The 14,888-nt window shown below is 43.8% G+C and overlaps 1 protein-coding gene across 1 annotated transcript in view; it reads left to right on the top strand.

The window, feature by feature from the left end:
- The window catches only part of MAMLD1 (mastermind like domain containing 1), an 81,663-nt gene that overhangs the window by 44,244 nt on the left and 22,531 nt on the right, over positions 1-14,888 (top strand). Inside the window, exon 2 of the mRNA XM_058032534.1 lies at positions 3,985-5,691. Coding sequence (XP_057888517.1) covers positions 3,985-5,691 — 1,707 coding nt within the window. The remainder of the gene's footprint in view (positions 1-3,984; positions 5,692-14,888) is intronic.

Below are 14,888 nucleotides of genomic sequence, written 5' to 3'. Positions count from 1 at the left end.
TTATTTATTCTGGTTGTGCTGCCATGTCGAGCCAGCAGCGTTGCTCCTGCGTGACTTGGTCCTTCCCAGAAGGACAGCCTGCTGGTTTGGAGAGGACAGGAGTGCTGGGATCACTGCTAAAAGCAAACCTGAGATAATGGAGAACTCACAATCGGATATGCCCTGAATCAGAGAGCTGCCTTTGTTTCCCAGGTATTCCCAAACAGAAGTTATCCTGTGCATGCCAGTGCATTTTAATGCATTTTGACAATGTCACAAGAGCCCCTTTGTTGCTTGTCTGCTTCGTCCTTGCTTGCACATGTGAATGAAGCTTTCCCATACTGAGCCATGGGCAGCCTCCAGCCAGCTCAGGAGTGTGTGTGTGTGTGTGTGTGTATGTGTGTGTGTGTGTGTGTGTGTGTGTGTGTGTGTGTGTGTGATGCATTTCTAAAATATTTTCATTCACTTCTCATTATTCAATTTATTTATTTCTCTCTCACTTCTCAGTATTCAATTTAAAACACAGCTGTCCATTATACTAATCAGCAGAGAAAGGAGAAGAACATGCTTTGGTGTTCTTCTCTTTTCTGTTGATTTTGTCAAATTGTGTAAAAAAAAGAAGAGGAGAAAGAGTTGGAATAAACCGGGTCCTTCCTGGGGAATCTGGAACCAGATGAAGGAATGTTCTGCAGCCAACAGCTTCTTGAATTAGTGAGGTCAGGCCCTCCTGCTCCTAGAAGTTGTAGTGCCTTGTTGATGCTCTCCTGCCCCCACTGTGGTTGGCGTGTCTGAGCCAGGCAGGTCCCAGTAACACTGAATTGTGTTCCTGTCCCCTGCACTGGTCAGGGCTGCCACAGCAGCACATGCATGGAGAGCAGGCACTGGGAGCTGGGGCTCCTCACAGCCAGCACCAGCCCAGAGCCTGCTGTGTGGGACAAACAACCACTGAGGTGTCAGTGGGGAACACTGAAAACAGCCTCTCAGCCAGAGCAAGGAGGAATTTCTGTTTATAATGGAAACCTCATACTTAAGTGCCTGGTGACCGTGGCCTATTTTTTACACTGGTGATGTGCTTGAAGCAGAAGGAGATGGCACCCAAGTGTCCCTTTTAACCAAAATTATTCTGTGATTTGTTTAGCTGCTTTAAGGAGCATATCTCTCTCTCTCAAGTTTGGGGCTGTAGTCAAATCTATCTTAAGCAAAAGCTATATCACTAAATTCTGTGGAGTCATACCTGCCTGCACTGGGAGAAATTGGTCTTCTGGATTTCATGGTACTTATGCAATACTCACCTGGGAAACAGGAATCTTGCTTTTCAAGAGAACATGACACCCAGCTAATTTCACTGTCTCTCTTACAGCAGATCTTCTCGGGAGGGCTAAGCAACAGCATCCTATTTAAAAGTCCTGTCCCAGTTTTGGAATACCTGTGCCATCAGAAAGCTATGGCCTTATTTTATCTGTTTATATCTAGTAACAGTCATAGGAAAATGAAGTTTTGTTTTCCCATCACACTTATTCCCCAGTGCAGCAGTTAAAGAACTGTTTTTCAGAGTGTTTAGAAAGCCCACATTTTTCCCTGGTAACTCAGAGCACAGGAATGTCCTATGGCAAAGGAAGAGCTGGTAAGGACATGCATGCCAGCATGTCAGCTGGCCAAGGGTGGGAGATCCCCCACCACTTCCTGCCTGAAGGTTCCCAGGGTGCAACTTGGGAGCACACTCTGTTTGTTTTGGATGTGTGAAGCTCCTGTAAATATCCTCTGTACATGCCTGAGTTTTAAATATATGTAGTTAGTTTCTACCAACATGTTTCAGCCTACACAGGGCAACATCTGTTGAAACATGCAGCTCTGGCTTAATTTTAGCAGAGAAAATGAAGGAAAACTATTTCATCCATCATTAGACTAGCATTTGGGAGAAGATTTAGGCCTGGTTCCATCTCCTAAAGCTAAACAAATTTTGGCCTCATCAGCAAATGTCTGCTGGTGCAGCAGTGTCTGGCTGTGGCATTGGGACAGGCTCTCAGAGAGCAGCAATCCTGGCCCAGCACAGACACTGCTGCCCAGAGAGGCTCTCAGGTGACCAGGCAATGTGCCCTGGAAGCAGCTCTCCTCACTTCTCCCACCTGTGGTTTTTGAGCACAGCCCATGTTGAAGTAATGTGACTGGAGAGCACAAGAGACAAGCACTAGCAACTCTGTAAGGGAAACTCTTGGGGAGTAAAGGGAAAACACCCAAAGGTCTCTTTGCCACAGTGCCAAAGCTGCTGTGTGTGGTGATGGAGGGGAGATGAACACCTCCTAAAAGCTGTTCAGCAGCTCACTGTAGTCTGCAGGCCTGCCATGATGGTCATGGACAACCAGCTTGTATCCCCTCACTCTCTTCCAAATGTCTTCCAAATGTCTCTGCAAACTGGATACCAGCATGGCAATGTCTGATACTAATCCCAAACTGCGTCTTCACCCTCAGCAACTGTGGGCACAAATCTGCCATTGTCCCTCTGGCCACCAGTTTAGAAATATGTGATGAGAAGTGTGAGACCAGCTGGGTGAGCCCTCTGCCACGTTCCAGGTGAGAGCCACACGTGTTTGTGGGGCTGCCTGAAGATGGGCTGAATGTAGGGTGGACATCAGCTGTCTGCACAGGGCAGAGGAGCTGCACTTGGTGTGCCCCCCCTGTGGTGACAGTGCTGTGGCACTGTTCTCTGAGAGCACCAAAGTGCTGCAGTTGTGCAGTGACTGAGGCATAACTGCAATGTGTTTAAAAATTAGTGTAAAATTTAGGAGTTGGCCATATGCAGCATAGCCCTGGAGTGGATCTGGTTGTGCTGGGGGTGGCAGGGGGACTTTTCTGTTGATATGAGCTTTTATTAGATTTTTTTTATAGCACTACATGATGGGAAGCACTTGGACTTGTAGCCCAGAGCTGGGATATGCTTTACTGGGAGCTGGCTTAGAGGAACCAGTGTTCTTTCACTTTCCATTGCTGATCAGATACTTTTCCATATACTGCTTCCCTCTATTGATAAACAAGGTCATAATGCTTATTTTCCTTAACTTGAAGCAGCAATGTTAAGGTCTGATTAATCCTGTGCCATACAGGTCATGCTTGTTAAAATTGAAAGCCATAGATGATTTTATGTGGAAGAGATTGCCATATACTGAAATAATATGAGAAGCATTGTTTCTAGTTTCGCTTTCTTTATATGTAGAAGGCAGGTTTCTTTTCCCTTAGACTTGTGAATTTACAGCTCCATCATTTCTTGTAGGTCAAGATATTTATAAAATTGTATTTTGAAAACATGTCCATTTTTATGAATGAGTGGCAATCCTTCAAAAGAATGAAGCTCACAATGCCTTAGACATAGAAGAATAAACAAAAATTAAGAAGTTTAGCTGTTACTTACTCTTTCTGGAATTTAAAACATCTGTGATAGGAAGTTTGAAAGTCTGTTTAGATAGATAGCTGAGAATTTGGTTTGTTTTGGTTTGTTTAGAAAGTATGCTAGTTATTTCAGATGTTTGGCCTATAAAGAATGTAAAACAATTTAATTGTCTCAGGTCTGAATTTAATTCGAGTCACTGGCAGAAGGTCACTAAATTCAGTCCAGGGTTTCATTCAGATTTGCCATTTAGACCTAAAAATGTTACCATAAAAATGTTGGCATGTTTGTTATGCAGGGAGTATAATGTCTTAATTGAAATGCAACCAGAAACTATTTTAAAAACTTCTATTACAGTTCACATGACAGACAGTATTCTGTAGCTTTAGCATCTGTTTTAAAGCCAACTCATGAGATTTAGCCTTTGTCTGAGTAGAACTCTTTTGATTTTGGTGAAGTTGCACACATTTAAATCCTGATTGAATTTGTCTCACATGATTGGCTTTTTAATTGCATTATTTAATTTTCTTTATCTCCAACCCAGTGTTGTAGTGTGGAGCTTCAGCACATGTCAGAATATGATCAATAATGGATCCTTTCTTCTTCCTTTTATATTTTCACAGTTACAGGGATCCATTAAAAGAAAACTGGAAGATGATAGCTCTCCTGCCTCCAGTGGTGTGCCTGATGTCACTTTCCCAAATGACAGTAAAAGACTTTGTCTTGATGATGTAAACCTTGCCATGGGCCAAGGCGCCAATCCCAGCATGGCATGTCCAGAAATGCAAAGTTCTCCATTCCCCACGGGTCACAGCACTTCTTCCCTGGGAGTCACAGGGCACCCAGTGCTGCTGGAAAACAATCACATGAATGGGGGTGGCATTGGCTCCCCGTTCTCAGTGCCAGCCAACACAGAAATAAATCAGAAGGGGTCAATAGGAGGGCAAACCAACAACATTGTCCATTACGACGAGAAAGGAAACAGCTTACAGTCTGTAGACCAAGAGCTGCAAGATCTATTGGAAGAGCTGACCAAAATGCCTGATCCTTCTCCCAATGACCTGGATCTGGAGAAGATTTTGTGCAGCAAGGCTGAAGATCCACTTGGTCTGAGTCATTCCCAACCAAACATAAATACCACTCCAAAGTCCTCCCCGCAGACTTCCCACTTAGAGAACCATGTTGCTAACAAAGATTTTTCTCCAGGCTGCAATCCAACCAGTGGAGGATCCCCTCAGATGAGACCATCATCTGCTGGAGCTAACTTCCAGGTTCCTCCCTCAAACAAACCTGCTGCATCACCCATCTCTACAGCAGCTCAGAACAAAAACCAGCCACCGCCGATGCTCCCAGTGCCCTTGCCCAGCATGCCAGGCTCCAACTGGCACGCTCAGCAGCTAAAGCAGCTGGCAGCCAGCAAGCAGGTGTCTGGTACCAAGCAACAAGTACAGGCTCCCAGCTGGCCAACTATGTCTCCTCCTGGTCTCTCTCCGCCTTACAGGGCAGGATCATCCCCACACCATCAACCTTTCAGTCCTCAAAATGTTATGGTGTCTGGCATGCCTGCTAATAATTTACCAGGAAACAACATTCAGAGTCCTCAAAACACTCTGCTTTCAAGCATGACTTCCAGCAGCACCCCATCGAATGGCCCCTCTCCCCCCTACGGCTCTGAGAAGCTCTCCAGTCCAGCTCTGAGCCAGCAGCCCTTCAGCCCTCAGAGCTCCATGCTGCCTGCTCTGACAGCAGCCAGCTTGCCAGCCAGCAGCATTAAAAGCCCACAGAACAACCTGGTTGCCAGCATGACCTCCACAAATACCGGACCTTCTCCACCGTACAGGCCAGAGAAGCTGTCGAGCCCTGCTCTGCATCAGCAGCCCTTCAGTCCTCAAGGTACAATAATCTCCAACATCACTCCCACCAGCAATCCCACAAATATGCAGAACTCGCTTTTTAAATCAATGACTACAAACCAGACCAAAAATATGAACATAATTATGCAACAGCCATCCAGTAGCTTACAGCCAGGTCTGGTGAATGAGAGCCCTGTTAGCCAAGACCAGTTTTCTTTCAACAACACCAAACCACTGTCTCACTTTGCCTCAGAGTCAGCTACTCAAAAAATGTCCCCTCTGACGGCAGGACAAGGGCAGCAGTCCCTCATTCACTATCTCCAGCAGCAGCAGCAGCAGCAGCAGTCCCCAGCCACGCAGCAGCCCCAGCAGAACAGCAGCAGCCAGTTCCTCCAGCAGCAGTTCCGACAGCTGATGCAGCCACATCGGATGCAGAGGCAGATGCAGGCTGCCACACTGCCATCTCAAAGCAGACAGGTGAGAACCTCTCTTCTGTCTTACATGGCTCATGTGAAAATACCCAGTCATTTATTTTCTTAATTTGCTTTTCCATTTGTGTTTCAAATGCGACGTCACTAAATTTCTGAAGTGTGCACAGTGCATACACGGACAAGGCAATAACAACCTCTGGTGTTATAATAGGAAATTTATTCATTTCTTCAACTAAAAATGGACCATAATTCCACCATACATTGCTTGTTTTAGCATGGTGGAGAACTTTGTGCTATTTTAAAGTAATTTTTTTACTTGTATAGGTGATAGTCACTTTTAGCTTATGTTATAATCTCCAGAGATATTCTCCTTGCATGTTTCATGCTATCCTTTCAGAGGGAATATCTTCTTTTTATCTTAGTGCCCTTCAACAAATTTATCTCTGTGTTATGCATCTGAGGCTAGAAAAGATCAGGTGGGGTGAGAAGTGAAGTTAAAATGTGTCCTTCATGGACAGCAGGTCAAACAGTACAGCTCCTGAATAGCAAAGAGGCAGACTTGAAATACCTGTTACTAGCATTTGCCAGAAGCCATTCCCTGCTTTGGATGAGGGCCATTCCCCATCCATGATGATCTGTGATACCAATCGAGCTGGTAAATGCAAAAATGCAGCTGGCAAAAGTGAGGCACAGCCCTGGTTTCTGTGCAGCGACCTCCTTCTCCCTGAGACTCAGTGAGAGGTGTGAATGTGCTACCCCCCCAGATCACAGAGATGTGCTGTGAACAGGTCCTGGGAGCAGGGAAGGGCTCAAGGACTGGGTCTGGGAGCAGCCTGGCTGTGAGGAATAAACTCTTTTTGTTTGGAAGAATAGTTGGAAACACCAGACCCCACCACCAAACTAAGGGCTTTGTTAGGTTGAACCAACACTTTGTGAGCAGACTCCTCCAAGCTACTTAATTGTGCACACACTCACTCCATCAGCAGCTTGGGAAGGACTGAGACACTGCTCTCCCAGCAAAGCAGAGACTGGTCACTGAAATTCTGCTGGGATCTGCTTGAGAGCTGAAGTGTGAGATGCACTCCAGAGCCAGGTCTTCCTTGCCCTTCTTCCCTGCAAAGTGACTGGTTCTTAAGGAGGGGAATTTCATCAGTCTTGGTGTAACACTGGTGTAACTAAATATCAAAATGTCCTGTGACAGCAATGAGAAATAGGGGATAGTTACTATCTATCAGTTTCTAAGGGGTAAGCCAGCGAGGTGCATTGCCCCTGTGCCTCTTCAGGATCCCCTCCTCTTTTCCAAGTTGTGCTCCCTCCGTTGTCCCCTCCTGCAGCAGGGCAGGACTGGTGCCTCGCTGGGTTTGTGTGAAACAGGTAACAGGGAGGCATATCTAGTGCTCTTTGGAGGGTTACCAGTGAAAGGCCTCTTATTCAACAAAGACCTGGAGCAGTTTGTTGCTCCAGGCACTCGAGGACCCTGCTTGTTTGGTGGGACCCAGGTTAAACAGAGAGTAGAGAACGTTGCTGGCTGGGGATCCTGGCTACGCTTGAAAGGGAGCAAAGTGCAGCAGTTCCACGAATTGCTGCCCACCAGATGTTTTACTCTGGAGGCAGGTGTGGGTGAAGAATACATTCATGGTGTTTTCCTACATCTTGCATGAGGACTAGTAAGTTGTAACCACATGTAACCACAGTGACATGATCACTTTTGATCATACCTCCATAACCTTTGAGGTTTTTATTTTGGCTTCACCACTTAGTCTGTGAAGTAGGAATGTCCTTGTTGGATTCCTGAGGTTTCTATGCCCCAGTTTTCCCTGCTTTGCATTTTAGTGTTGTACCTCTGAACCCCTTGCATCACTGATTAGACATTAAAAAAAATTCCTGAAGTCAGTCTGTCTAATTGGCTGAAATATTCCTTCTTCGAGCAACTTTCCTGGTGCTCTGCCTGTGCTGCATTTTCAGCTGATTCTCACTGCCAGAGAGAGAGTTATTATAATCTTGCTGCTATCAGTAAAGATCAAGGACAGTTAAGACAATGATTACAGGTGATGAGCATTTTACATTTTCAGACTAGTTAGGTAAGCTTATGGTGCCTCCCTCATTTTACAGGGCAGACTTAGACCAATAATTACACACCAGATGACAGTGCTCCAGCTTTACAGTCTGTTGAGCTGCTGAAGAAAGATGGTGGATATTCAGGAGTGGAGCATTTTGTAAGGTTTTGATAACTTTACTGCAAATCTCATAGAAGAAAATGGATCCTGAGTGCTGAATAAAAAGAAAGATTGCATAGGAAAATGATTCTGTGTAGGAATCCTTGAGTCTGAGATACTTAGTACATTTCATGGAATCTAGCAATTTGTCTGCAATAGATTTCTTATTTACATTGAGAGATGGTACTGAATTGTGGACCCCACCTGCTCTGTACCAATTTTACTCCATTAGAGTGAAGTACCCCCAGTGACTGTGGGTTTAATTTCCAGCAGTCTATCCAGAGCTGGATTTGAGCTTTGCAGAATTTCAGTGCAGTTCCCTCCTGATGATAGGTGATGAATAGCACTTTTCAAGCAATGAGCAGTTGTTTCATTAAAAGGCACAACGTTAAAGATTCAGAAGATGGGGGAGACAACTTATGCATCTCAAAAATTAGTAAATTTCTGGTGGAAAATTGCCCTTTTTTAGCCTCATTCACAGAAATTTGCTCAGAGAAAAATAACAGAAATAACAGCATTCCCTGAAATGTTGTTTAGTGCTTAAAAGTCATCCCCTTACTCTGTGTGTGTGTTTGCAAATGTGACTAAAATTTATAAAAAGAAGGCATAGTTCTCTCTTCTTTGGAGCAAGAGGTGCAGCTTTGTACAGAAGAAGAATGTGGATGGTGGCCAGTTGGAGGGAGAACAATAAACCATGAAATTTGATCCTTGTAGCAGGCACAGCAACACGGGGAGCAGAGCAGCAGCCGCAGACCCAGAGTGAGAGTTTTGCTGTTGTTTCACTGTGTATTAAAGCAAACACTCCACATTCCAAAGCAGGGTTACTGCTGGTGCCTCACAGCTCTGCCATTTTCGTAGTTAGTGATGTATCTTTTAAGTGCAATCAGTGTGTGTCCCAGATCCTGCCTTGCCTGGACACTGCTCCATCTGATTGGGCTAATCTCCCCCATCTGAAGCGCTGTGTCTTCATTGTTGGCCAGGACGGGTATTGATTGAGGCGCTGACAGTTTGCATTGTGTGGTACTGCAAAGCCTGCTGGGGTAACGCTGCTCTCTGGCCATGGGCAGCTTTTCATTTTATTCCTGTAGGGCTGAGACTGGTGAGTGACATTATACTCAAGGGTCTGGACTCTTAAATCCAAATATAAAGGTGGTAGTAAATGCCAGAGTCAGAGGTAGTCTCCAGAGCTATCACATGCTGTTTTCAGGGGTAAAGCTTCACCACTCGACTCTGTCTGCTGTTTCTGGGCGCACAAAAAGCTGCATTTGCCCAGGCAGGTTGACAAGTTGGGCATCTCCCTGATTTTCATGTCTAAATAGAGTTTGTACTTGCAGATTTCCTGTTCTGGAATGTCCAATACACTGGGCCCAGTTCTGCCTTCAGCAATGCTGATACAACACCTCAGTTCAGAAAAGCTGCTCTGTCAGTCCCTGCAGTGCAAGAGCAGACAGACACGGGGCTCAGGGCACGGCAAGGAGGGATGCCCTCCTCCCCGAGGGCAGGAAAAGCAGCCGGTGATATTCACAGCTTGAGTCAGGATGGAATACAACAAACCCTTTGGGTGGCTATCTCTTTTCCAAACCCGACCTGATCTGAGTTAAAACTTGGGAGTCTCAGGGAGGAGAGCAGGATTGCCCACTGACCGCTCCGTGTGTGAAATGCTGAGAACCAAACACAGCTGAGAAGGTTTTGTTTTGTTTTGTTGGGGGATGTAGGTGATAAACAGCCATTGTCTGGGAGGGACATGCTGTGCCTCTGGGCTCCACTCGCACCGTAGGAACCAAATGTGCTATTCTTAGAGCTCTCTGCATTCCTGCTGACATCCAGCGAGTTGTACACTGGATTGGCGGTGAAGGGTGTATTTGTTTCATCTCCATTGCCAAAAATACGGATAGAGAAAAAATGACAAGGGAAGAGATAGAGAGAAAACTTCTTATTATTTGCAGTAAAAGTGGCTGTACTTTTACTACATATGGACTGCATATGGGATAGTCAAGAACATGCTGAGGACTAAAATATCCTTTGAAAAGCAAAGTATTTCTTTGGCTGTGGTAAAAGTAGCAATACATTATCTGAGTTGGAAGAATAAACCATAGGTTGCAGAGAAACACCAAAACTTCTGAGCTAGATTAAATATACTTTTTTTTAAAGTTAAAAAATCTTCTTTCAGAGCGTAAGTTTTCTAAATATAGAAACAAAACTGAAGAAGAAATGTGCTGTTATGAGGAGCAAACTGACCCAGAGGTTAGATGTCAAAGGTTAAATAACTATAATGGAATACAAAATAAAGCTTTTATTAATATGAAGAAATGGTAATACCATGGCCTGATTTCTGGGTGCCATATATTATGGGAAGTTATTTCTGCCTGTGAAAAGTCAGTGCACTGTGATTGTTAGGTGAGACTGTTCTGACTCAGCAGCACTTTATGAGCTCTGATGCAGGTTGATGAAGAGTTTGGGAAAGCAGAGAACACAACCTGCATCATCTGAGTACATACAGTCCTCCTGCAAGTACAGGGGAAAATAATGTTTTATTTGGGATTTCCAGGATGTCACAAGGCATCTTCCTAATGCATAAAACAATTACAGTATCATGCTTTATTAATAAAACCAAAAGTACTGCCCAGATTTCCTCTGCAGCTTCAATCCCCTACCCTTTTTCTTCTTATTTTTAAGAATATGCTTCTTATTCTTCTTACCCTTTTCTACTTATTTTTAAAGCCGCTTTGAATGAAGTTCTGCTGGTCTCCTCTTCTCTTCTCTTCTCTTCTCTTCTCTTCTCTTCTCTTCTCTTCTCTTCTCTTCTCTTCTCTTCTCTTCTCTTCTCTTCTCTTCTCTTCTCTTCTCTCTCTTCTCTTCTCTTCTCCCTTTTTAAAATCTACCTTTTTTTTCTTTTACCAATGCTGTGAAGAGAAAACCAGATTTGATTTCAAAGGACAGTGGCAGCACAATACCAAAGCAAAGCCTTTGAGGGATGGAGGGCTTTTGAAGGCAAAGCAACAAGCCCTTCAGCTAATTAAGTGCCTTTGAATAGGGGAATAAAGGAAGCTGGTGATGAATCTGGATTACAGAGAGCAATAAGGCTGAGCCTGGAGTTTGACATCTCCACAGATGTTAAAACATCTTCCTGAATGGTCATTTCTGAATTTGTATTTATCTGTGCATTTGCCAGTGAGTTGATATGTTTTTCAAACTTGGAGATCCTCTGTTCTCTTCTCCAGAGAGTCTGAGAGGAGCTTGACTGAAGCTATCAACTGCTTCTTCTCCCTTCCCTCCCCTGGGAATAAATGATGTCAGATAAGTTCTGGAAAGTAAGAAGTAAACTTGTGGAACAAAATGGGGTGTTTGGCCTCAACATGTCAACAGTAATACAACATTTTCAGAAGTAATCAAGATTAAAATACCTTAATTCACATCTGGTCTTCTGGGCCCATTGCTCTTTCTCAGTGTTTTTTTAAATTGCATGTGTTGTCTTCCTGTGTTCCATTTTGGGTATTTCAAAGCATTCCCCTGTAGTGGAGCCCTTACAGACACAAGGACTCTGTGTCTTAACCTTCCCACTTCTTTGGCTTGTATTTTCAGATGCTTGCAGGCACTGATGGTTCCAACTGCTCTGCCTAATGCACTCATAATTCCTTCCAGTTTAGCTCTCTGTTGTGCTGATAGCACTCTTGGACACCACACAGCACATCATTAGGGCAAGCAATCTGCACAGACGAAGCTTGTAAATAGACCAAAACCTTCTAAACACCATGTGGGGAGCATCCTCCCCCACTCTCACCATCACCCACCTTTTGGATCTGAAATTAATGTGGACACTACACCAAAGCTGCAGCACTTTGCTCCATCCAGACAGGTCTTTTCCTTGGTTATGACCTATTTAATAAAATGGAAAATGTTCAGCAGCAATTGAGCATTTAGGAAACGGACAACTCTATGGGAATCTCACACTGAACAAATTACAATCCAATTGGAAAGGAAAAAGATGCTCGGGAGGTTCTGTAAACACCAGTGAGGGGTGCTGGAGGGTTTGAGGAAGTCTTCTCTTCCTTATGTGCAGGACAATGAAGCGATGAGGGAGGGTTGTCCAGGGCGGAGAAAGAGGAAGCAGTGCTCATGTGCTGTGAACACACACAGGGAAATGTGACTTAGCCCAGAGAAATTTTGGGCAAGGTGCTGCATTTCAGCCTGACAGGCTGCTTGCAATGTTCAGGTGCTCAGGATGGGGCTGTGTGTCCAGGCTGTGTGTCCAGGCTGTGTGTCCATGTTGTATGTCCAGGCTGTGTGTCCAGGCTGTGTCACAGGGCTGTGTGTCCATGCTGCCCATGTGGACAGTTCCTCTCAAGTTTTCCAGACAGCTTGGTAGCAGTTCACAAGTGTTCTGGGCTAAACATCAGCTGAATTGGGCCCCATCTCCAGATTTTCTCCTTTTTTTCCCCTCCCACAAACCCATTTTACTTTCTTTATTATCACAGATTGGAAAAAAAATCCACATGCAGAAATCTTGAATTAAAAGCAGATGAGCAAAAGGTTTTGAACATACATATTTTCTCAACTGTGCTCTTAGATACAATGAAGTTTTAAACATCCTGGGAATCTAGGGAAGGGCTTCACAACCTTCTCACTGCTTGGCTTCAGGATGAATGCCATAACTTCCTTCTGTGTATCATTCTTAAAAATAACTACTTGTAGAGTGGTTAGTGATGGGTAAGGTGCATCCTCACTCACAAGTCAGCACACCCATAATTCTTACATTGCAAAGGTGTGTTCATGGCCAGCGTGCTGAGAAATAGCAATGAGGAAATGCTTTCCATGACCCTGTTGTACACCCAGCTCATTTCAGCTGTGCTGTAAATCCCCATTAATATCAGAACATCTTCATTCCATTTCCCCCATGTTTTTGGAAGGTAGGGTTGTACATTGTCTGTATTTTCTGTCTCTTTCTTAGTCAATGACAGTTTGGGGAGCTTGTGTTGAACTAAAAGCAGCCTGGCTTTTGGAAAATGTGCTCACTTCCCTAAAGCCATGCCCTACTTATTTCCTCAAATTTGATGCCTAAATTAATAAATAATTTTAATACTTTCCAAAGTAGTACTGTTAGAGCATGGTATCTACCCTTGATTTTTGGGGTGCTTTCTACCTAGTATTGTCTTGTCATAGTCTAAAATTATATCAGTACTTCCCAAGGCAAAAATACATGCAGAAGCAAACAGAATGAAGGCAAACAAGTGTGTAGGAGAGTCCCTGGGTGCAGTTAATGCCGTGCCTGGCTCCAGCAGGGCGGGCTGACAGAGCAGCCCCTTTGCCTTCCCATTCTGCTCCTCTGCCTTCCTGCCTGGCTGCGTGAGCCCTGCACACCAGCTCAAAGTACAAACATGTTTTGATTCAGATGCAATACCTAGAAATAACTTTCCTGGTAAAATGAACTCGGTGGGGGTTTTTTAATTTTTTTTTTTCTTTGGGCATTTTGGAGAAATTTCAGTGTGTGGGTGGGGGAAAACAAAGCCGTGTCTGTAAACAGGAACTGATATTGTCTGTGGGACTGAATGGGGAGAGAAACTGAACTGGCCTCGGTGATTCTCTCATACATCTGTGAGTCTGGAAACACTGGGATGATTCACAGTTTGCTGATTAATACAGGAGCAAGCAAAATGGTGTGAATTAACAGCCATTACAGAGCTGCACTGGATGGCAAATATCCCCCCAGAACAAATGATGGTTCATGAAGATTGCTTAGAGGAAGAGGTAATGGGTCTTAAATACGAATTAGAAGCAGTCCCATCAAAGCTGTTAACATTAAGGTTTGAAAGGCAAACACTATTATGAGCTGTTTTCAAAAACTGTACATTTAGGAAGCCTATCAGTCTGCCCTGTTGGCTGTGTAATATTTCTGTCTCGAGCACTTTGGATATTTCAAGCAGCCAGCACTAATAATTGATAGAAATTCACAATCAGAATGCAGCAGCTCTTCTTAGGGCTTTGAAGGCTAATCACTCTATTACATGTTTTAAAGTTAATTTTTTTATAGCACATATAAAGGCAAATATCATCATTATCAGTACATAATTCTGAAAAGCACTACCATTAACAAGAAGTAATCCTGTATTACAATTTAACCCTTGGAATATAGGAATATTAAAATATGAAGGTACTAAATGCATTACTTCAGTATGAATAATATTCTCTGCATAACCAGCAAAATTATTTAACATTTGTCATTGAATTAATGAAAACGCAATTCCTTGGATCAGTGTCAGGCAGATGCAGATGTGAATGCAGGTTATGCACAAGCTGTGCTGAGCTATTTTTCCCCACTACAGAATTGATGAGAGACCCACAAGGAGGGTAAGCCCTTTAATGTAGCCAAAATAGTGTGATATCCTGGCCTAAGACATTACATTAACAGCTTGATCTTGTAAAGATGCAAACACACACACCTAAATTTACGCAGTGGGAGGTCATTCCAGGATGACTGCAGGATTAATTCTGACAGCAGAGTGAATCATGTATGTATCTAGGCTTTGTATGCTCAAGAAAGACCAAAGGTGGAGCAGAAGGATGCAGCAAGGGGCCCAGCAGTCATTGGCAATGCTATATTAGTGCTGCAGCAAAAAAAGAGAGGGAGTTGGAAGCTTTGATGCACTTGCTCCTGCCTCAGCTCAAGTTTACATTTGGATTATTTTTGGCTTTTCTGGTGTTGTTGTTGTTGTTGTTGTTGGTACTGGGGGTTTTTTCCCTCTAGGGCTTAGTACCAGCATTTTACAAACTTGCCAAGCTTCAAATAAATAAATGTTTTAATCAGTCCAGGGGTTATTTGAAGTCCTCTTATGTTTGTTTTTTAAAGTCATCAATTGCAGAAGGAAAATTTGCCCCTTGTAGGAAGAGAAGCTGTCCCATCCTCTCAGGCACAGCAACAAAAAAAGCAAATGGGGAAAAAAAATCTTAACAAAACACTTTTCCCCTCCTTTTGTGATTAGCAGACTTCTAGTGTTAATGTGTTTCTTCCCTTTCCAGCTAGATGAGGACA

The sequence above is a fragment of the Melospiza georgiana genome, chromosome 12, assembly GCF_028018845.1.
Source record: "Melospiza georgiana isolate bMelGeo1 chromosome 12, bMelGeo1.pri, whole genome shotgun sequence".
Classification (NCBI taxonomy): Eukaryota; Metazoa; Chordata; class Aves; order Passeriformes; family Passerellidae; genus Melospiza; species Melospiza georgiana.
The sequence above is the reverse complement of the archived record's forward strand: the minus strand, read 5'-3'. Positions and strand labels throughout refer to the sequence as shown.